This window comes from Elephas maximus, chromosome 16, assembly GCF_024166365.1.
Source record: "Elephas maximus indicus isolate mEleMax1 chromosome 16, mEleMax1 primary haplotype, whole genome shotgun sequence".
NCBI classification, from domain to species: Eukaryota; Metazoa; Chordata; class Mammalia; order Proboscidea; family Elephantidae; genus Elephas; species Elephas maximus.
Window position 1 is genome coordinate 37543791 of NC_064834.1, and position 24983 is coordinate 37568773.

The 24983-nt window shown below is 39.5% G+C and overlaps 1 protein-coding gene across 1 annotated transcript in view; it reads right to left on the bottom strand.

Moving 5' to 3' along the window:
• Positions 1-24983, bottom strand: part of ASAH2 (N-acylsphingosine amidohydrolase 2) — a 65541-nt gene that overhangs the window by 29773 nt on the left and 10785 nt on the right. The window contains 4 exon segments of the mRNA XM_049856062.1: positions 801-921; positions 15688-15765; positions 17085-17212; positions 18767-18943. Of these exon segments, the coding sequence (XP_049712019.1) occupies positions 801-921; positions 15688-15765; positions 17085-17212; positions 18767-18943 (504 nt within the window).

Consider the following 24983-nt stretch of genomic DNA (forward strand, 5'->3'; position numbering starts at 1 on the left):
AGGAGCTAAGAGATCAGGCTGAATGTTACTGGGGCTTTATAACAGAAAATTTATTCTGGCCAAGGTCCTGGGCCTCTCACCTGTCCCTTCCCCCATCTTCTGCATTTGGGGTTTGGATGCTGGGGTCAAAAAGGGCAAGGTCCTTACTCCCACTTAACTCTCTGTAGTCATTACTTTATGCAGAGCTGAGGAGCTTCCTGGGGTGCATAGACTGGGTTCCTGGCCCTCCATCTCTGATTCTGTCACTCACTGGGTTTCAAAGTTACAAAAACATTTTTGGATTAGGATTGTCGCTGGCTTAGGCTGTATTGCAGGAAAGCAGAATAGGGTCCTTGAGAAGACATTCATCATTAAGAGGGAAGTCTGGGCCAGTAAGATCCCAGGACTCATCCCTCGTCCTCATTCAGGGCTCTAAGACACTATTTTCAGAAGGTTCTAAATACCTTTTACAACTCTGAAAACAAAAGTAAACATCAACACAGTCTGTCATATTTCCAGGTTGATCAAAACCATTATATATTGCAAAAATCTTGAACTTGCCCCCTTTACCCAACTAATTATAACTTTCTGAAGCCATCAATATAAGTAGTATATAAAACAAAGAGTAAATAGTTTATTAGTCATTTTTTAATTTTTATTTCCCAATTGGGGGGATGGCGAGATCTTTCTGTCAAGAATATCAGTATGTGAGGTTCATGATGACACGTTATTCTGGAGATTTTAATCAGCTATTCTTAACATAGCATAAATGATGACACTTAATGAATCAGTATGAAGCATCCAAAGACATAACTTCTCACCTCTCCAGGTAGATATCCTCTGTTCATCTCTTGCTCAAAAAGGTAAGATGCATAGCCCATATTGTCACTATTTACAAGATGGTTGCTATTGTTCATGCTGACTGGGTGGATGGCAAACCAGCTGTACAAAGCAAGAAGGCTAAATTAATTAAGCAAAAACAGAGAACTGGGGAGAAAAGCAATGACTAGTATGTAAGTTTTCTCCAGGTGCAAAAAAAAAAAAAATTTAATGATAGGCATTCCACATTTAGGTTCTTTCATTGTCAAAGAGCTCAAAGTACAAATAAGGTACTCAAAAAGCCTGATCATTTATTTATATTAAAAATATAAAACACTGTTTTCATGAATATTTCTTCATTACTATCTTCATTATAAGCTTTTAACAAAAGCAGAGACTGATAAGTTGCCAGATAATATACCTAAAGAATTGTATAGGGATAGGCCTTGTCCTTTAAGACAGGCATATGCATAATAATTATTCACATCAATCCATGTCAATCCAATAAACATTAACTGAGCGTTTGCTGTGTGCCAAACACAGGATAAACTGTGGTTGACTCCCAGAATCTCACAGACAGCAGAGATGTGAACAAATGCCTTTAACACAGTGTGACAAATGTTATAAAGAAATAGGCATAAAGTGTTAGGGGACCACAGAGGAGGCTGCAATAAATTCTTAAGGGTGTTTCAAGGAGAGGGAACAGCGGAATAAATGCACAGAGGCGTGAAAGAGGATGTTATGCATAATTCAATATATCCTTATGCATAGTAATACCTTGTTTAAGTGGAGAGCTATTTGGAATACAAACAAATTTCCCATCTGTTACCTTATTTGAACCTCACAACAACCACGAGAGGTGGGCTGATATTACCTCCACTCTGCAGAGGGGGCTCAGGGAAGTAAAACGGCGGCCCAGTTGTCAGAGAGGGCCAAGACTCAACTCTAGGCCTTGTGACTCCTTGTCACAGTGGCTTTGTAGAATCAAACCTCCACAGAGGTGAAAAAGAAGACATTTGCAGAATAGAAGACAGTAAAGCATACTAAAAAAATACTAGAAGTCTCAAAAAAGAGATATGGCAGTTCATAAAGTTTCAGATTAAACTGGAATTTTAAGTAAAAATCCTTTGTTGATTCAATTCTTTACTGCAGGTTGTATAAGCATTTCAGTTTACATTCTTTCCTCAGTTATACAGTGCATAAAACTGAACATTTATTTAATGACTAAAGATTTTTAGGACTCCAAGGTCATCATTCCCAGATTCAGTTCTCATTGCCCAGCAGATGTCGATGTGGGTCAGATTCGGCAAGCTTGAAACCCACAAGTGCTGAGTAATTAACATAAGTGACTTTAGCTGGATGGCACAATAGAGAGTAGTATGGACTGTGGAGATCTGAAGGGACTTGCGTGATTTAAAGGCCAAGTGCTCCACTCAACTCCAGCAAAATGTTGCCTTACGGGAATGTAGGCCCAGTGCTGCCATATATTCCAGTTTTTCAAAGGAAGGCACAAATCCAGATTTTTATAAAATATTTCCTGATTTTAAAATGTCGAATCTAGTTTCTTCAACAAATACGTAGGATGAAAACAAAGAAGGAGTACCATCATAAATTAAGAGACATAAGACACATAGCCAACAAGTGCATTGTGTGGGTTCTGTTTGGATTCTAATTCAAATAAGCCACCTGCAAAAAGACTTTATTGATCCGATCAGAGAAAATTGAGTACAGACTAGGTTTTAGATCACATTAAGAAGCAATTTTTAATTTTGCTGGTTATATTAATAGGTTATGGTTATGTTTTTTTTTTTAAAAAAAGTCTTTATCTGATGGAGATACACGCTGAAATATTTATGGGTAAAATGATATGATATCTGGGATCTACTTTAAAATTCTCTAGCAAAATAAAGAAAATGGGGAAGAAAGGGAAATAGCGAAACAGAATGGCAGAATATTGCTATTTATTGAAGTTACATAGTTGTTACAGGAGGATTCATTACATTCATCATTCTAAATTAGTATACACTCAAAAATTTCCATAATAGTGTTTTTGTTTTTTAAATGTTGGCATCCATTTCAAATGTTTTTAAACACAGTGTCAGGCCAAGTCACCAGTCTGTAGGCTGGATTCAGTCCCTGAGATGTCTATTCACCACCGTGCAAAGGTATAGAGCTTCAGGATGAATATGTTCTAAGGTCATCCCCTAGAAGTTACTTTCAAGGCCTTGGTGGCACAATGCTTAAGTGCTCAACTGCTAACCAAAAAGTCAGCAGTGCAAAACCATTCAGTGGCTCTGCTGGATAAAGACCTGGCAATCTGCTTCTATAAAGATTGCAGCTGAAAAAACCCAATGGGGCGGTTCTACTCTATCACATGGGGTTACTATGAATTGAAAATTGACTTGACAGCACCTAACAACAACAAATATTTAAGAAAATCTTTCTATTAGTTTTTTGGGGGAGGGCAGGGACAGGGGAGGTGTCTTTTTCTCTTAAAATTCAAGTGCCAGGAATAATTCTCATCAACTAGTGTTTTCTAGTTAGTTAGATTCTGCTTCTTGGAAGTTTTACTCTATTTCAGAGAAGCCCTGGTGGTGCGATGGTTAAGGGCTTGATTGCTAACCAAAAGATCAGTGGTTCAAACCCACCAGCTGCCTATATGAGAGAAAAGACCTGGTGATCTGCTCCAGTAAAGATTTCAGCCTACAAAACTCTATGGGGCAGTTCTACTCTGTTCTGTAGGGTAGCAATGAATCAAAATCTACTTCACAGCATACAAAAAACAACAACAATTCTATCTCATTTGGAAGGCAAATGAGGCAGTAGCTGTGGCAGTTCCATGGCTCTCTGAGCAAAATATTTCTGTCTGATATGCTCACACTGATGTCAGCCAGATTCAGCCAGAATGAAATCTCTTCGGTGCAATCAAAGGAAACCCAAAGAGCAATTCTATCAGCACTATTACTTCACATTTATTAGGCCAAACACTTTATATACAGTATTTCATTTTATTCTTTTAAGAACCCTTTGAGGCAGGTACTATCATTATCCTCATTTTGCAACGAAGGAAATGGTCTCAGAATGGTGAAATAACCTAATCAAGGTCACACAGATGTACGTTAATTTACAGGCTATGAATTCAGGTTTGTCAAACTATAAAGCTCATGCCCTCATTTGCTACGGAATACTGGCTCTATTCCTTCTGTTCACTCACTTGTTCATTCAATACACATTTAGTTCACCTGATTTTATGCCAGCTCTGGGGACATAGAGACAAATGAGGCATCATCTTGCCCTTGAGGAATGCATCACAGAAGATATGACATTTATGTTGGGTCTTAAAAGATGGAACGAACTTTGTAAAAGGACCACTGAAGAAAAGGCAGGAGTTCCTGGGTAGTACAAAGATTTAATGCAGTCAGCTGCTAACCAAAAGGTTAGCAGTTCGAGTTCACCCAGAGGTTCCTTGGGAGAAAGGCCTAACAACCTACTTCTGAAAAATCAGCCATTGAAAATCCAATGGAACACAGTTCTACTCTAACACACCTGGGGTCACCACGAGTCAGAACTGACTCAGCAGCAACTGGTTTAGCAGGTGAAATAGAATATGCACAGGCATGGAGATGTGAAGGAGTACGTTGTAATCAGAGAATGGATAATCAGGGTGGCTGCAGCAGAATGGATATGGGCAAGGAAAGATGGCTATTGTTCCAGTAATTTAATCAATATAAGTTTACTGTTAGCCAAATGGGTTGTAATGGTTAATGTTATGTGTCAACTTGGCTAGGCTATGATTCTCAGTGGTTTGGCAGATATTATATAATCATCCTCCATTTTGTGATCTGATGTGAGCAGCCAATTAGTTGGAAGGGAAATTTCTTTCGGGATGTGGCCTGCATCTAGTATATAAATGGATGTTCTGGCAAAGCTTGCTCACTCTCTCAACCCTGCCATCTCCTCAGTGTCTGGCCTCCCGTTCTTGGGACATAAGCCAGCAAAGGTCTCTAGTCTGTTGCTTGACCCACAGATTTTGGACTCACAAACCCTTACAAGCCCATGGGCCAGCAGAGACTTCCAACCTGTCCCCTACCCATGGATTTGGGGCTTGCCAGATTCTACAATTGCATGAGCCATTTCCTTTAAATAAACTCTCTCTCTTTCTCTCTTTATATATATATGCTTCACTGGTTTTGCTCCACTAGAGAACCAGACTAAGACATGGGTGCATTATGTTAAACCCAAGGAAAACAGGAAGCATGTGTTCTGTGCTATCAAGTAACTTACAATGAGCTTTGATAATATCTGTGGAGAAAGTAAATGCTTGGAATTTTGGTCTACTAATTGGACTATTGACTTAAATTCTTATTTGTTTCATTTATCTTAGCCCTTAGGAAATAAGTTGAACTTTTTCTCTGCAAAATTGAAATTATGAATATTCAAATAAAATCATTTAAGAAAAGGAAGGTGTATTTTTCCTCCTGTGCCCCTTGAAATACTTACTATTAAAATATCAGGCTTGCAAGCAGTCATCCAAGGCACAACATTTGGTCTCTATCCATCTGGAGCAACAGCAGAAGAAGGTGAGTCAGGAATAGGAAAAAGATATGGATGTGTGGCTAATTGCCTCCATAAACAACTGCCTCCTTTGCCATGAGACCAGAAGAACTGGATGGTGCCTATCTACCGTGACTGGACATTTTGGTCAAAGACTAAGAAGAATCCTGATCAAAAGGGGAAAAAAGCAGAACAGAATTTCAAATTATCATGGACTCCAGACTTCCCGGAGCCATGAAGGTTAGATGAACACCTGAAACTATTGCCCTGAGATAATCTTCAAACCTTAAACCAAAAACAACCCCTGAAGCCTTCTTAAAACCAAACGATAGTTTAGCTTAAATAGTAAAAAATGTCAGCCTTGAGCATTATGCTCTTTTAAGAGCAGTCTATATGGGATCAAATTGACAACAGCAACCTGAAAGATTAGATAGGAACCTTAGGGAGCAGTAAATTTATGTTAATGGTTGAGGAACTACTCAGAAAAGGAGGGTGAGAATGTTTGCAGAACTCAAAGAATGTAATCAGTGTCACTAAACGGTACACATAGAAACTGTTGAATTGGTGTGTTTTGCTGTGTATATTCTCAACAACAAAATTAATAAAATTAATAAATATATATATCAGGCTTGTCACAGCAACCAATGTAGTATGGTAACAGATGAATATTTATAAAGATAGAGGGGTGGCCATTTTAATTTATAAAGGCTGTACTCACAATTTATCTGGTCAAGAAATATTCATCAAAACAAAGTTCAAAAGAGAAGAAGAGAGAGTTAAGTAGTTTTAGAAGAAGAAGCTAGAACACAGACATAAAGTGATGAATACATGCCTGAAAATAAACATTTTAAAATAATGATTATGTCACAGCAAGGATTAAAAAGAAGAAACAGGGCTCTGGTTGAGGCTTGATGTATTCAAGAGTATTGGGGAAGTCAAGAGATTTGGGTTCTTATCCAAGTTTGTAGCAAAGTTAGTTAAATTCTCTGGATCTCTGTTTCCTGAGATTTAAAAAAAAAAAAATAGATCCCAACTGTGCTTTGTGCATCAGTCAACAACATATTAGTATAGAATATTATCATTATTTTTTACTCCTGTGTAAATGAGGGATTTGGAGCAGAAGATCTCTAAGGCCTTTTTAATTCAGACATTGTGTGCTTCCTACTCTGACTGAAAAAAGAAATAAAAGCCAAGTGCAAAATCAAGCTCCTTAAATATTCTAAAATAGACCCTGCTCGGTTTGCCAAGCCAGGCCCAGAGAAGGGGCACCTTTGTTTGATTTTCACCAAAGGCCCTATGTGCTAGTTGTACCCTCACTAACCTAAATGTCCATCAAAAGGAAAATAGAAAACTGTCCATCATTCAAGAGTAGCATTCATGAAGATTGATACCATGGGAGCTTTTTGAGTAAGTATAATATAGGAAGGCCATATGATTCAGTGGCTGAGAACACCAGCTCTTGAGACAGATACACCTGGGTTTGACTCCTACCTCCCTTCTTACTATTTTTGTGACCTTGAGCAAGTTACTTTATCTTTTTGAACCTCAATGTTCAGATCTGTAAAATGAGAATAATAGTACCTACCTCACTGCATTGATGAAAATTAAAGAAACTAAAACCCTGGTGGTCTAGTAGTTAAGTGCTACGGTTGCCATCCAAAAGGTCGGCAGTTCGAATCCACCAGGCATTCCTTGGAAACCCTATGGGGCAGTTCTACTCCATCCTATAGGGTCGCTATGAGTAGGAACCGACTGGATGGCAACGGAGTTTGATTTGTTTTTTGAAATATAGTAAAACCTGCAAAAGCCAGAACCTGTATAAGGCAGAAACCTGTTAGAGAAGGAAAACTCAAATATTTTCTACCAAAACAATCAAAAGAAAAGTCGTAAGACGGCACCTTGTCAAAGGCGGAAAACTTTCAAGACCGGGAAAAACAAAGCAGTTCCATGGAGTTCCAGTTCTCACAGCTTTCCCTGTATATGTAAAGTGCTAAAGCCTGGCCTGTACTAAGAATGGAATAAATATTCACTATGACCTTATGACCGAGCAGTGGTTAAGCATTCCGCTGCTAACCAAAAGGTCAGCAGTTCAAATCCACCAGCCACTCCTTGGAAATCCTTTGGGGCAGTTCTACTCTTCCTACAGGGTTGCTCTGGGTCGGAATCGACTTGACGGCAGCAGATTTGGGTTTTTTTTATAATAATGATGGAGCCCTGGTGGCACAGTGATTAAGAGCTCGGCTGACGACCAAAATGTCAGCAGTTCCAATCCACCAGCGGCTCCTTGCGAACCGTATGGGGCAGTTCTACTCTGTCCTATAGGGTTGCTATCAGTCGGAATCAACTCAAAGGCAATGGGTTTGGTTTTTGTTTTCTTTATGATGATGATGATTCGGGAAAAGGAGCCGCATAGCTCTGGAGGGTACTGAGATAAATATATTATTAATACAATGTTAAAATATACGGGGCATGTGTATGTGTGTATACGTGTATGTATTCAGAACATATATATTCAATCGATACATACGAGCATGAAATGATTAACGTATTTTTATGTAAACAATGTGTGGCTTCTGCGTTTGTTTGCCAGCGGTGCCCTCGCCTCACTAAGCACCCTCACAAGAGTTGCCATGTCAATCCTATTCTACATGTTGCTGTAAAAAGGAAATTAGCATAGTGCGCTTATGAAAGTACCTTGCAAGGGAGGGTGCAGCCAGCAAACAAATGCAGACGGTGCACGTTATTTGTGTAAAACTACGGTAAATGAGAATACCCTGCCCTCTTGTGGCAGAGACTTGTGTGCTCACAAAATACCTATGTACTATTCTTTTTTCCAGTCACACTTGCCGGGTGGGGCATGTGAAATAGCTCTAGTCAATATGTGTGCAGAAGAACTATCCAAACTTCATTAAACTTTGTATGAGTGAGAAATAAGCGTTTAATGTGTTAAGCCACTGGGATTTCACATTCTGTCTCTTGCGGCTCCTGACATTTATTACCCTGATTACACAGCCTTCTCACCTCCCTCATAGTCCTCCTTACTCTGTACAGCTGCAGAAGGCTTGGTGGAAGAAAGGGAAAGGGTGTTTCATTGTGTATAATGGATGGGTTATTGAGTCCATGATTTTTCCAAAGGGGACAGAAGCAATAAATGCAGACTAGACTGCTCAGATTAAAGAAAGACAATGAGTTGTGGCACAGAAATGCTCTTCCAAGATCACGGGTAAACCCGATGGCCAGCAACCTGAAGACTCTTTCTGCCGTCTCCGCTCTAGAGAACAGATATGCATTCTCAACTAATCCTTTCATTACCTTCTTTAAAAAAGCTCCTCTAGATAATGTAATTGGAAAGATATCTGGTCTGGGTGGATTGCAGAAAGTTACTGCCCTAAATGGTATCATTCAGAGATCAACAAAAGGAAAGAGGAAATAGTAAGAGAGGCTTTTCGTGTGCTTGTTTGCTTATTTTAATTCAGTCTAACTAGGAATTAAAGAGATACAAAGGAAAACAACAGTGATTTGGATTTTTGGTTATCACTTGGCAGCAATTGTAAAGCATAATTACCCAGATTGGCAAGAATGTGGAAAACGACACTCTGCTTATGTTTTAGTAGCAGGAGTATAAACTGCAAAACCTTTCACAGAAATGGCAATTTGTAGGAAAAGCCTTAAAATGCAAACATTCTCTCTCTTTGGCTCAGCAATCCCTAGTCCAGGAATTTAGCTTAAGGAAATGATTGACAAATATGCAAGAATGCTCATCACAGTGTATTTTATGTTGAAAAAATGTAAACAACCTAAATATCACATGATTACTGATTAGTTAAGTAAATTACACATATACGTAATAGAATATTATATAAAAAAAATTAAAAATGAAGATATTCCAAAATGAGGAGATGGTCCCATATATTGTATATAGCAAGTTGTATATACAAAAAAATGCCACTGTTTAAAACAAAAAATTTATAAGTATGTTTAGGAAAAAGTCTACAAGACTATGTAATAAAATGTTAGTAGAAATTATCTCTGAGTGCTAGGATTACTCTGTCTTGGAAGAAGTGTGGCCAGAATGCTCCTTAGAGGCAAGGATGGTGAGACTGCGTCTTACATACTTTGGACATGTTGTCAGGAGGGATCAGTCCCTGGAGAAGGACATCATGCTTGGCAGAGTACAGGGTCAGCGGAAAAGAGGAAGACCCTTAGCAAGGTGGATTGACACAGTGGCTGCAACAATGAGCTCAGGCATAACAACAATTGTAAGGATGGAGCAGGACCGGGCACTGTTTCATTCTGTTGTGCATAGAGTTGCTATGAGTCGGAACCGACTCGACGGCACCTAACAAACAACAACAACTAGGATTACTAGAATTTTTTGAATCTTTTTTGATCACTGTGGAAAATTTAGAAAATACATAAATAAAAGGAAGATTTACTTAAAAAACCATTTGATAGTCTCAGTACATGGGGATAACATCACTGGCATTTTTTATAGTATTTTAAAGCTTCTAAACCCCGGTAGCACAGTAGTTAGGAGCTACCTCTGCTAAACAAAAGGTCAGCAGTTTGAATCCACCAGGTGCTCCTTGGAAACTCCACGGGGGCAGTTCTACTCTGTCCTATAGGGTGGCTATGAGTAGGAATCTACTTGATGGCAACGAGTTTGGTTTTGGGGGGGTTTTAGTGTCCAGAGTGAGTGATTCCAAGTATCCTTTATATAATAACTTTTTAGTCAAGCTCACTTCTTATCACATGTTCCCTATAGGAAAATAAACATAAAAACGCATCTGAATATTAACCATGTTTAATTTTGGGTAGTACAACTTGGAGTGGCTTTTTCTTCCTTCCTGGGTTTGCATATTTTTCAAGCTTTCTATGGTGAGTATACGTTATTTGCATACTAAAAAAGGAATAGAAAAAGAATAATAACTTTCCAAATCTCTTCAGGTTAAGAACTTTCCAGAAATCCAGTAATCAAGTAAGTCCAATGCCTTCAACCAGATTATGATAACTGGTTTTTATGGCTTTGATTTCTAAACTTGGGGCAATTTAAATTACACAAACACGATCTATCTCTGTTATCAGTCAACTATGGTCACCAATGTCTTCAAAGAAAACCCTTCAGTTAAGTGGAGATGGGCCAAACGCAGGGTGAAAACTCATGTGTAACCTGGCCTGCATTCCACCAGACAGGAACGACACAAACAAGCAGGTAGGAAAGTTAGAGCAGGATGTCAGCATCAAGCGTCTCGACGACACGGAAGGTGCAAACTGGGACAGAAAGATTCGGTGAAGGATGTAGGAACGAAGAGCCCAAACCAGTTGCCACTGAGTTGATTCCAACTCATGGTGACCCCGTGTGTTTCAGAGTAGAACTGCTTCATAGGGTTTTCCAAGGTGCCTCTGGGAGGGTTTGAACTGCCAATATTTCAGTTAGTTGAGCACCTAACCATTTGTGATACCCAAGACTCCTGAACAGAGAGCATGGCTTTATAAGCCAGAGTTAATGCTCGTGGAGAAGGTATTTACAAAGATGAGGTGAGATGAAGAGAAGAGGTCAAGAATGGCTTAGTGAGGGTGGCCGCTGAGGTTTCAGCATGTACTATTTGAATGGATTTAAGTGGACTGAGAGTATAGAAGGTAGAATAAAGAGCAATAGAGAACAAACGTAGAGGCATTATAATTCAAGAAGTCATAGTCTTAGATGGTAAAGAAGATTTATACTCCCCTCCCTTCACCCCTTCTATACGTTAATACCATTCAAATAAATTAATGTTATTCCATAGATTGGATTCCTCTGTTTGTACACAACATTATTCAAGTAGGTCAAATGAATCACTACCCCTGTGGTTTTTTAAAGTGTGCCTTTAAAGGGGCGCCTTCCATTGCCCCTTTATGTAGGAATAAAAGGATTTGCAATCTGTGAAATAGAAGGCAATAGGGTTGTCATTCAAACATCTGCTCAGATCTTCCATACAACTCTAAGGAATATGAGCCTTGTCATATTGATTCCTGGAGGGCTGACAAGGTGAGGAAAAAGAATCCATGCCACTTGTGCAAACTCAAGGAAGAAAACTCTCCAGAGGAAAAGAGGCAGGAAAATGGAAGAAAAGAGAGACTAATCCTGCTGTGCTGCAGCATGATTAAGAAAGTGAGCTGGTCCCCAGTGTTGGTCCCTGTGTGGTACAAAAGGTTAGCATGCTTGGCTACTAACTAAAAGGTTGGTGGTTTGAGTCTACCCAGAGGCATTTCAGAAGAAAGACCTGGCAATCTGTTTCTAAAAAATCAGCCATTGAAAACCCCATGGAGCACAGCTGTTCCCTGGCACTGGGAGGGTCACCATGTGTTGGAAATGACTGAACAGCAACTGGTTTAGTTTTTGTGTTTGTTTTCCTTAGCTGCCTCCCCCAGAGCTGCCCGCACAGGTGGCTGTACGAGAAGTGACTCTGCCACAAGTCAGGGCTGCTATTCAGATTGTGTGCCCTTGTGACTTTCCTTCTGGTGCAGATATTTGAAGCCTGTTTTATTTTCTCTCTTCATAGCTTCTTCGCGTACATAATATCTTAATGCGCCAGGGTCTCTCAAAACCCAGTTTCATCTCCTCCAGTGGTGACAGCCTCTTTCTTCAAGGTGTCTTCCAAAGTCCCCCAAGGTAAATTTTGAAAATGCCACACAGTTTATATTTTAACTCAAAACATCCCAAACATGTTCTCCATTTCTGGAGAAATTCATTCACTGTTTTTTTAATAAGGTGGTATAGACAAAAAGACAAATATTTTCCTTACATAGATAGATCAACTGGAGCCAATGTTAGCCTCACAATTATAGAGGTCTTAATGGTTTACGGAATGCTTTCACCCGCATAATTTTATTTCATTTCTCACCTCCCTTCCTAACCCTTCTAGAACCCATTACCCCCCACCCCAGCTTAAAACGCTTTAATGATTTTCCCTTCCCCTTAGTATAAGACCAAAATCTTTACCATGGTCTTTAAATCTTTTTAAATCTCTCACTTTGCCTCACAACACCCTGCCCCATTGCTCTCTGCACTCCAGTCACATCGACCTTCCATCACTTCCTCAAATGGGCCACAGGAATTTTGTACATGCTTCTCCCACTATGTTAACTGTTCTTTCCCTCCCGTTTTCCCAGTTAATTCCTACTCTTCCTACAGTTTTCAGCTCCATTGTCACATCCAGGGAAGCCTTTCGCAATCGCCCTGATGAGGTCAAATCTCTCAATAGATGTTTTCATAACTTCACATACCTTCCTGTCTTAGGCCTTAATTCAGTTATAACTTTACAAGAATTTATATGACTATCTGAGTATCTCCTGTCTCCAACAGCAGACTGTAAGTTCTGTAATGGTAGCAACTACATCTATTTTTCTCACCAGACTGTCCCTAGTACAAGCTCAGTGCATGACACATATATTCCACAATTATTTAATGCTTGAGTGAATGAATAGTAATCTCTGTGTGGAGGGAAAGTGTTATATTTACATTTGAAAAATGGGGAAACTGAGTCTCACAAGAGTTGAAGGGATTTGCTCAAGGAGCACAAACACAGATATCCTTATCCCAAGGCCAGAGAATGCATCACTCCAAATACTGGGAAGTATTGTGTGGCATATAGTTGGTGCCTAGGGCAAACTTGTTGAATAAAGAAATGAAGACAAAGTAGGAAGGAAGGAATTATGAACATCAATATGGATTTCCGTGTGAATAGGATAGTCTTGGCTTCACTATAAACTGTCCCTATGACACTGGCCAGGCCACATCACCTTTCTAGGCCTTGGCCCTTTAGCTGAAAGTTGTACTGGCTGGTCTCCATGCTATACAATTCTGAGATTCTGTGTTCTCAGACTCCCTGCATCTTGGGATTCTGTCTAAAGGCAAGCACCTACATGTGGTGTCTGAGTTGTTCCAGCAGCCCAGATTTGGCTTTACATTTTGGATCATTTTCAGCATACTCAATGAGCAATTATCACTATGCAACAGGAGGCAATTCAGGAACAATTACATCAAGAATAACATATGGTGGTAATAGAAACAATGGAAATTTATCATGGTGTGTTAAACACAGCAGATAGAAAAGCATTGCTATAACCTTGACAGTTGACCCTGGGACATTCAGATATGCAACACAGATATATGCAAGGAATTAAAGAACATGTGGGCATAGCATTTGTGAGCTTTCTGTTCCCACTTAAACGATTCAGAAACCAGTAAAAGAGAATCATGAATAATCTGAATCCTTAAGCCAAGAGTTAATAGAAACTATTAAGGGAAAAGCCATCTTTTCCCAACAAATCTGAGATGCTCAGTCTATCTAGCCATAGATGTACATTCTTATCCTGACACTCCTGAGCAGAACCCACTTCTAATCAAATTCCCCACTAAAGTGCTTCACAATTTACAGCTAACTTGCTTTCCAAATTTATCTCTTACCCACTCTTTGACCTTGCCTACACCCCATCCTCACAACTCACTTCTTGTTCTTCATGAACTCCAGGAGAAATCCTTTGGCTCCTTCAAGGTCCAGCTCAAGGGTTGTTTACTCTTTGAAGCCTTCCGCTGCGCTCTCAGGCAAAACTCAGACCTACCTCTTCCAAATTCCCACAGCATTTATTTATGCCCACATGACAGCACTAATGACTTATTATGGTTATTTGTCTATCTGCCTCTGTCTCCTGCCCCCAACCACCCCACTAACCTGTAAGCACATTCATGATAGAGACCATGCCTTATTTATCATAATTTTCCCTAAACACATATTAAATGCCTGACGTATAGAAAGTCTGTTGAATGGAATGCCAAAGAGTAACTAATCAATAGATGAATTTATTGTAACGGAAGAACTAGTTCTATTATGTCAGCCCATATATCAACGTTTATTTTAACAGGGAATTTTTAGTGACCCTGCTTTTAGTGACGCTAATGTTAGGCATTCCAATATGCCAATAGTGGATTTATTTGGAAGAGGTAGAATCTTCTAAAATTATTAAACTCTTTTTATATGCCAGGTACCAAGCTAGAGCTTTGCATGCATTATCTTGTTTAATCTTCAACAACTGTAGGAGCTATTATTATTCTCATTTTCAAATAGGATAATTGAAGTATAAGTGGATGAATTACTTTCCCCAAGCCACAGAGTTAGAAAGTGGCAGGGTTGGAATTGAACCCATGTCCAGCTGGCCCCAAAACCTGAACTCACCACGATGCCGTCTTCTGTCTAGTTATAAGGCCAACCCTGGTAGCCGAACCGTGAGTCTTAGCCTTTAATGTTTTCCTTTACCCCTTTGCTATTTTTAATTCACTGCTAATTTTCATTTGGATATTTCAGAATCCTACCTGGTACACCCCCTCATCGCCTTTTCTAAAACTTATTATCAGCATTTTAAGGACTCATTTTATCCCACAATTTTAGAGACACAGAGCAGTTATAGAACTTGTCCAAATCACCTAGCTAATAAGAACAAGTCAAGGTCAAGGTAACCTGGTACTGTGTCAACCACTCCCTCAGTCAATTCCTGAGTCAGTCCAAATGCAGAACCAAAATCACGTATGAATGCCAATGCCTTCTTTTTGAACAAAATAAAATCTGTGAGTTTTCTAATACGCAGTCACTATCGGAGAACAATGTTAAAATTTGTTTTTAACTGTAATTTCACCTCATCTGCTTCCTTTAGGTGGTATCAGTACTGCTTTTTTAACAAATTGGCGTTGTCCTGCATTAGACTTAACCCTTTTAAAAAGGAACCTGTAAAACAAAACAAAACCCTTTGGTTTGAGTAGAACTGCCCCATAGGGTTTCCAAGGAGCAGCTGGTGGATTTGAGCTGCCTACCTTTATGTTAGCAGCCAAACTGTTTTAGGAAAATACCCAGGTTAATAATTACTTCCTGGTTGGTCAGATTTTTGTCCCCATTTTAGCAAGAAATCACTGTACAACATCATAGAACTTCCACATAAGAGATCTTGATATAGTAATAAGCACTTATGTTTACTGAGTCTTTATATTACATGCCAGATGCTGTGCTGACCTCTTTACTCAGATCCCACACTAAGGTAATACTTGTATTAGCCTCGTTTTACAGAGGAAGAACTAAACCCTGAGGGACTGAGAACCTTGCCCAACGTCACATAGCTGGATCCTAGATATGTCTGCCTCCTAGAGTCGAAACATAACCACTTGACTTATTAACCATTTGACTTATTAACCACTTGACTTATTCTCATCTCTGCTGCATGATTCTATTCTCTTTCCATACCCTACCCCTTCACCCTTAATCAAGGAAAGTTATCCTGACAGACTAAGAAAAGGAAATACAGTACCTGATGAAACCCAGGTCATGTCCATTCAGATCTACCATTTTCAAAATTACCATTTCTTTATCTGTATTTGAAGAGTACCTGGTCAACAAAACAGAGAAACTCAGTCAATTCTGTGTGAGAACCTAGCCTTTATCTTTTGAGACAAACAGTAAAGCAGACACAAAAACAAAAAATGCCTCTTGATAGGTGAGTTTCCCTGGCAAGTAATAAGTCCCATGTATTATATCCTGTACCTCATTCCTCAGCTAAGAAAACAATTTACACCTGTGATCAAAATTGGAAGCACTATGTAAGCTGATTGGAGCAGAATTATACATTTTCATATAATTTATTGCATTATACAATATACATGTATGTTTTTATACAGAAGATTTATCTTTGCAATTTCTCCTCCAGTATCGAATTTTAACGGAACATCTTAAAAATAGCTAGAAATCTGCAACACAAAAGTATTCATGACCTACGACTTAAAGCTTTTTTTATGTCCTTTCAAGAGAAACTAGATTATATTTTTTAAAAATCACCTCTTTTAAAAGCTACTGAAATATACGCAGACAAATGCAAACTGCCAAGCACAGTAGCCAAGTGCTTCTCTTCTGTCACAAAGCTGGTTCCTCACTTAAAAAAAAAAAAAAAAAAAAGCAGAGAAAATTATCATCTCCCTTGGATGTTCCATTCAATTATGTTGGCTTTATTCCTTGCTCTTCATTCCTGGCCCTTTATTCTTTTACCTTCTCTCTCTTGCCACATTCTCCTGAACTAAGATGATTTATTCTGGATATGATGTCTTCTAGATACTATATAATAAAAAGAGCTGTTCATTAACTTAACAAATATGTGCTATGTACACTATTAACAGCATTGTACAGATGAAGAAGCCGAGAGTCAAATTAAGACAAGTAAATCCCTTAAAACCTGTTGTCATCAAGTCAATTCCAACTCACAGCAACCCTATAAGACAGAGTAGAACTGTATTGTATGGTTTTCAAGGAGTGCCTGGCGGATTCAAACTGCTGACTTTTTGGTTAGCAGCTGTAGCTCTTAACCACTACACCACCAGGGTTTCCAGTGAATCCCTTAAAATCAAGCTAAAATGAGACCATAGTTGTGCCTGATTCCAAACCCTAAATAAATAAAAATTTATGATTCCAAACCCTAGGGTCCTTCAAATATCCACACTGGTTCCCACAGCCAGAGAACTGGAAAGAAATGGCCCAGGTCAGCATTTCTTCATTCACTTTTTATTTCCTCTTGTCTAGATACATAGTTTTAAGTTACTTTGACTTTAATATTCTTCTAGAATCCCACTGTGTTCACCAGGTAATGATCCTGAACTTAAATTTTGATACGGTTCCCTAAAGGCAACACGTGACTTTGTTTTGATAATTCCTCCTTACCTTGCTCTCTCTGATAGCGGATTCTGAAGATAAGAATAAGGGCTTCGGTTGATCTGTACACCATCCACATTTCCTTTATTGATAAAGAGTTTGCCTGGTTTCATATTTTCATGTGCTATTTCAATGCTCTGAAGACAAAAAACAAAAACAAAACAAGGGGTTGTAAGTTTAAAAATCCTGGTAGGAATAATGACTTAGTCAAGAGAAATGGAAGAGTCCCATGGACAATTTCCTTTGTCTTTAACTTGGCTCCATTAGAATGAAAGCTGGGAGGACCACATGGCGGGTGTCATTCTGGAAGTAACCACAATGGCCTTTAAGGTTGAGACGGAGGTGTGTATAGGGAAGCAGCATGCTGATTAATGCCTGAAATTGTCAAGCACTCCATCCCTTAATCTCTCTCGACTGCTCTGCAGCTAGAGCAAGGGCTGAGTCAGGCACCACCTGCCATTTGAGATGGTCAAAATGCGAGGAATTACTCCTGTGAGACTGGGACAAGATTTACTAACATGTAAGTTCCTCACCCTCCCTTCACTCTAATCCCTCTGCCCTCTAAGGCCCTCTGAGGCAGTGTTTCCTAAACTTTTTGACTGACAGCCATAGTAAGAGATACATTTTTCATTATAATTTAACACACGACATATGCATACTAAAACAAAAGTTTCACAAAACAAATATACTACTACTATGTGTTATGCAGAACCCTGGTGGTACAGTGGTTAAATGTTCAACTGCTAAGCAAAAGGTTGGCAGTTCAAACCCACCAGCTACTCCTTGGAAACCCTATGGGGCAGTTCTACTCTCTCCTACAAGGCTGCTGTGAGTCAGCATTGACTCGACAGCAATGGATTTTGGTTTTATGTGTTATGCACTCTGATATTTTCCAACCTATTTTATTATAGTTCTTTTTTTTGTTAATGCTTACTGCAACTCCTGAAAATGATTTTGTAAGCTATTAATAGATTGATAGCCACAATTTGAAAAACATTGCCGTAAAGCAAGTTCTGCCTTTGCCAGCTGGATCCCTGGGTATCTGGGTTGTGTTTGTGAGAGAAAGTAGAAAGAGACTAAACCTAGAAGGGCAAATGAATGTAGGAAAACATTATCAAGTATCCTAAGTAGGAAAATAGTAAGCTGGAATGCAGGGGAGAAAGGAGTAAAAGCTCATAAACCAGGATTGGAAGAGGAGTTTGAGGGTATTGGTGAAGAGTACCCTGGAAGTCTGGAGCTGCTATAGATTATTTTAGAAATGATGATGTTGTGTTTATAATTGGATCCCCTTTTATACCCTTTAGGAAATACAAGGCAAGAGTGAAATTATTTGCAATTACTTTAGGTTTCTTGTTGGTTTTCTTTTCATGTAACTATGTAGAGAACAGGCCATGTGGGGCCTTATAACTTATAAGGGTTACATACAAAATGTTTCCCATCTTTTGGGATGACGAGATGGGGCTTGCTGCCATAGAGTCCTTCTCTCTCACTCAGTCAGCGCATCAGGCCTAATAGTAACAGCTCAGGAACAGAAGCTAAATGGAAGCCAGGAAGGGAAAGGGTGATAGATGCTAAGACTGTGTTCAGGCCCAGATTTTATAGGCACTCTCCATACCACACCAAACCACCTCTAACCCTCCCATCAGCAATGGTAAAGACAGCTGCCCCGGACTATTTGATTTGCTGCCTACCTTCACGATGCCATTGACCATGTACTGAAAAGTTCTATTACTAAATCCTTCACTGGCAATTACGAATACAGTATACTTGAAGAAGCCTGCTGGACCTGAGTGTGTGTGAGTACCACTCAGGATAACATTGTCTCTTCTGTACAGGGAGCCATATTTACTCTCCAGTCTGTCCAGAACCTTCAAAAAAAAAACAGAACTAAGAAAAGGAAAAGCACAAAACATGGTAGCTCAGCTATGATGAATTTAATCACTGATCTATACTGACGACATTCCTATCAAGCAACCATTCACTCTATACTTCAGTATATCATTATAACAACAATAATAATATTGATAATAATAGTAATTCACATACGTTATATCATTTAAAAATCATCATAACAACTCCAAAAGGTAGGTATTGTTAACGCCATTTTTAGCTGAGAACTATGAAGCTTCAGGAATGTAAATGATTTTCCCATTGAGCTAATAAATAGCAAAGCCAGGCCCAGGCCCAAGGTTCCCTAACTATAGACTCAGTACTCTTACCTATTCATCATTCAATACAGAGTATTAATATTCAAGCACTATTCTAAGCCTTAGGAATAGATAAGGTCCCTACCCTCGAAGATTTTTTATTCTACTGAGGAAAAAAGACAATAAACAAGTAAATACAGCAGATTATATCATATAGTGATAAATACTATGAAGTAAAATATCACTGGGTAATTTTAAAAAGAGTTATGGATACTAATGAAAGAGGTCTTTCTGAAGAGTACCTTTCAGCAAAGGCTTAAGTGAAGAGAGCAGGCTGATTGTGCAACGTCTAGGGGATAAGCTTTCTGGGCTGAGTGAACAAAGCTCAAAGCTCTCTTTACCCCTCACGTCCCAAGATAAGGAACTCAATATTATCTGACATAGACGATAACACTTGTTGGTCCCAGGGAAATCAGCTGCTATGAGGTAAGAACACTCCAACAATTCTGTGGACAGGAGAGGAGCCATCTTATCAGCACCCACTTGCTGCCCACATGGGTAACAACCTTGAAGGGGATCCTTCAGCCCCAGCCAACATCTGAGTGCAACCTCATGATGTATAGCTTCTAACACAATCAATGATGATGTATAGCTTCTAACACAAGTCAGAACCACCCAACCCAGCCGCTCTTGGATTCCTGATCTACAAAAACCATGAGCAATAATATATGATTACTGTTTTAAGGAGTCAAAAAAAAAAGTTGTTTTTTTTTTTCTGGGTGCTGCCAAAGGTTAATGTGCTCCCTGCTAACTAAAACAGCCACTGAAAACCCTATGGAGCAAAGTTCTGCTCTGACACAAATGGGGCCACTATGAGTCAAAATTGACTTGATAACAACTGGTTTATTGATATTTTGTCACTAGGTTTTAAGATTTTATTCATTATCTATTGCTGTATAAAAACTAAGAATTAGCCAATCAATGAACATCCAAATACATGACTAGTGTCTTTATCTGGTACATGCACATCAAGAAAACAACAGAGAGAAAATTAGTAGTGCTGCTGAGTACCTGTTTCTGATTAGGTTTTAATCAGCTGCAACCTGGAGTTTGATATTACCACAGCTTCTCTGTCAGAGGGGTTTTGACTTTTTTTTTAAATGTCAGAATCATTAAAATGATCTAGCAAAAGCGTCATTTGTTGTTGTTGTTGTTATGTGCCCTCAAGCTAATTCCAAATTATAGTGACCCTATAAGACATAGTAGAATTGCTCCATAGGGTTTCCTGGGCTGTACTCTTTATGGGAGCAGATAGCCAGGTCTTTTCTCCTGCAGAGCAGCTGGAATGTTTGAAACACTGACCTTTCAGTTAGCAGCCGAGCACTTAGCCGTGGTGCCACCAGGGTTTCTTTCAATATACATTGCTGCCACCTATTGCCGGGGGCGATGATGAAAGCTCTTTTATACCACAAATGGAAAATAACTGCTTATTTTAGTATTTACTTCAATTCATTAGTGGTGCTGTCAGAAGTCATGTGTTGAGAAGGATTCTGAGACCAAATCCAAGCTTAGCAAGAAAGAGCATTGTTATCAATTAGTAATGTCTACCTTGGGTATACCAATAGTGTTATGCTGATAAACTGTCTCTCTAAAAAAAAAAAAAATAGCCCTCACTTGTCGTGTTTGCCAATTGCTATGGTATAAATACTCCCACCATGGCCAATTTCAAAGTATCAAAATTTTAACCACCAGCTCACAAAATCCCTGGATATTTAAAATCAGTTCTCAAGTCAGTTCCCACATACCAGTAGTACATAGAAGAATAGCAGCTTATGTGCTATGGACCTAATATACATAAAGACATCCATTCAACCCCTCCTATTTTAGATAAAAAACTACACCACCCTAATCCCAGCGATGCAGTCATTGAATCAGCAGAAAGCTTTTACAAGCCGTCTTGCTTCGTTAACCACTCCATGCCGCCAAAGACCAATTGTTAGGTTACCATGTCTATGTAAGCAACTTTGTGATACAAGAATGTGGAAACAAAATCTAACCAAACTAACACCCATCTAACCAAGTAGCCCTCATTCTCCGTCAATAAGTTTCCATGTTCTTTCTATCTGCCTCTAACTCCAGCTCCACCTACTCATTATTCTCATATATTCATCCACATGGTAGTTACCACACTCAAGAAGGTCAGAAATGTCTATTAAGAGACAATGTCTGATCAACAAAGGGACGCCACGAAAACTGAGCTAAAGTCAAAGTCTAATGTTCTTACAATTCTGCAACTAAGACAGGAAGATGACAGAAAAAAAAAACTGCTAATCACGTTCGGAGTCCTGGTGGCACAGTGGTTAAAGCACTCGACTGCTGAAAAAAAGGTTGGTGGTTTGAAACTACCAGTGACTTGGCAGGAGAAAGATGTGGCAGTCTGCTTTGGTAGAGATTTACAGCCTCGGGAACACTACGGGGTATCTATGAGTTGGAATCAATATGACAGCAGTGGGTTTGATTTAGAGTAGAATCACATTTAAAGCTCCCCTAGCCCCACCCTGTTTTCATACCTAAAGACTACATGTGGAATTAGGTATTTAGAATTGAAAGTATTTTGTTATGCTTATTCAAAAATCAAGCTCTTAAAACAGTAGAAATCATAAATCTTGAATTTTAAATCAGAGGAAAAAAATTGCAAACGGCCCATAGACATCTTATCCTAAACTAAAATCTCTGATATGAAGCCAGACACATGGGACTTCTGGGGAAAAGAAAAGAATATTAAAAACCCAGCAATAGTATAACCAGTGACGGCAAATAGTCATTACATTTGCAGTAGGAAGCAGGTTTCCTACTTCATGGAAGGAGAGATATTTTAACCCAGAACAAAGCACTTACATTAATGTCTACAGATAGCTCTCCATTTTGTTTTCAGTTTCCATTCCATTTCCTATTGCTGACACACTTGGGAACATGACTTAGAAAGAGTTAAAAAGTCTTCCTGTTTTCCTACCCCGTCTCACTACTCGGGGACCTTCCCTAATCTTCATTCCATGCTGGGAATTTCATCAGTCTTAAAGCTGAGACTGAGCACCTGCCTAAAACCAGGTGCTATAAATAAGCTTAATGGCACCTGTTTAGCTACATTTATGTTTTATGCCTTCCTTTGAGTTTTTTTTTGGGGGGGGGTTAACTTGAGATAACTAAGTGGGTTCATTTAAAGGCCTTCCTGCTGGGCCGCAGATTGCATGCGGAAGTAAAAATGGGAAGAAGTGGGCAAATGGTGCCCACTACTGACTTGACAGCATCTACAAACCAACACATTAAACCCCTCTCACCACGTTTTTTTATGGGTTCACCACCTGATCCCACCTCCAAAATCTACCTTTTGACTCTTCTATTTCTGTTAAGGATTCTCTGGGTGGTGAAAATGGTTAGTACACTTGGCTTCCAACTAAAGGTTGGAGGTTTAAAGAAAGATCTGGTGATCTACTTCTGAAAAAAAAATCAGCCATTGAAACCCCAGCAGAGCACGACTGGCTTTTCTACTCTGACACATCTGAGGTCGCCAGGAGTTGGAATGGACTCCAAGGCAACTGGTTTTTTATTTTGGTCAATGACCTTACTATTTTCCATCAGAATCATCTTTGAGTCTTCAGAAAGGCAGTATGGTGCAGTGGTAAGGACAGTGTACTCTGCGTCAACATGCCTAAGTTTGAAACCTAGCTCTGATAGTCCTTCCTGCATCACCTTGGACAAATTACCTGATCCTGTGCAACTCTGTTCCCCAGTCTGTCAAATGAGATGCTAGCAGTACCTCCCTCATAGAGCTGTTTGGAAGATTAACTAAGTTAATATATAGAAGGCACCAGCTCACCATGGTACAGTAAAACCTGCAAAACCAGAGCCTGTGTAAGGCAGAAACCTGTCAGAGAAAGAAAATTCAAATATTTTCCACTAATAGAGAGTGATAGAAAAGTGGCAAGACTGCACCTGGTCAAAGGCAGAAAACTTGCAAGACCCAGAAAAACCAGACAGTCCTAGATACAGTTCTGGCTCTCACAGGTTTCACTGTCCTATGTGTTAGCTTTGATGTCCATCGATTCCCAGATCTCTTTAGCATTTCATCTCACCTCCGACCACCATCCAATTTCAGTGTCACTCTGTTGGTTGAGTCAGCCTCACACGATGCAGGGGAAACAGCCAAGCCAAGTGAAAGCCCTCCCCACAGTCCTAGCTTCTTTTTCTGGTTCCTTTGGCCTTTCAGCTCCTTGTAAAATTAACCTGTATTAATGACTCTTTGTTTGAAATGCCTAGTGTGATTATTGTTTTCCTAACTGGATCCTCATCAATAGAGCCTGGATATTAATTTAAAGAATCTGCTAATTTGTGCCTTCACCTGCATCACTGTCTGATCAATCATCCTAAAGCAAAATTGTGCTTCTATCACTCACACACTCCAAGTCTTCTAAGACCGCTCGTAACCTGCAGAATTAAAAAATAATATGACATCCCTGGTCCTCCACAATTAGAACCAACCCACCTTCCAGGTATATCTCCAACTACAAACCTATGTATGTCCTAAGAGAACTCCTACCTGTTCCCTCAAAAGAATCTACATCTCTCCCCTGTGCTTCTGCTCATGTTTTCCCTTTCATCTGGTATCTCTCTCTCCTTGTCTTAACCATTCAAAATTCTGCCCATTCCAACGTCCCTTCCTCTATGATAGCTTACTCCTAATTTCTACCGCTTGTCTCTCCTCTCATGGTAGTTTTAGCTAACCAAAGTTTCGGCAGTGCGAATCCACCAGGTGCTTCTTGGAAACTCTATGGAGCAGTTCTACTCTGTCCTATAGGGTCGCTATGAGTCAGAATCAACTTGACCACACCGGGTTTGTTTTTTGTTTTTGTTTTCCTCATATAAGGGGTTCCTGGGTAGCACAGACAGTTAAGCACTTGGCTACTAACCAAAAGGTTAGCAGTTTGAATCCACCCAGACACACCTCAAATAAACACCTAGCAAAAGATCACAGCCATTGAAAACCCTACGGAGTGCAGTTCTACTCTAAAACACATAAGGTCACCATGAGTCAGACCTGATTCGACAGCAACTGGTTTGGTGTTTTGTTTTGTTTTGGCTTCTCATGTTTTCACACATGAGAAAGTCTTCTGCTGCACTCCCCAAGAGGGTGTGATATGGAAGAAATGCTTTTAGCTCCTTTCATCATCCCTTTCACTGACCTCTTCACACAACAGGAAGAACAAAGTGTTTAATAGGTAACACTGATAGAGTATGACACTGTGTGATTGACATGTAATGGGAATCATTCTGGATGCTCCAGACTCCTCTTTCCCACACTCATGAATATGTATGACATTAGCAGAGCATATTCTCCTTCTATGATCTGATTCTATGCAGAAAAGATAACTAGATCATAGCCTAGGACTTGGCTTAGCTGGACGTGGAAGTCCATGTGTGTCTGTCACTCTGTTACTCTATTTCTCTTTGTCTCTCTACCCCTCTCCCTCTTCGTCTCTTCTCTCTTTTTCCTCCTCCTCCTCCTTCTCCTCCTCCTCTCTCCCTCCCTCCTTCTTTCCCTCCCACTTTCTCTCTTTCTCTCTCTGTTGTACCTTACAAGGTCTATGGCAACCCAGGACCCTCCATGAACCTTTCTGATAATCTCAAGTTTCCCAGCAGAGGGTATCAATGTGTAAATTTGGGGAAAACTATAGAAGACCTACCACATTCCACAATACAGTTT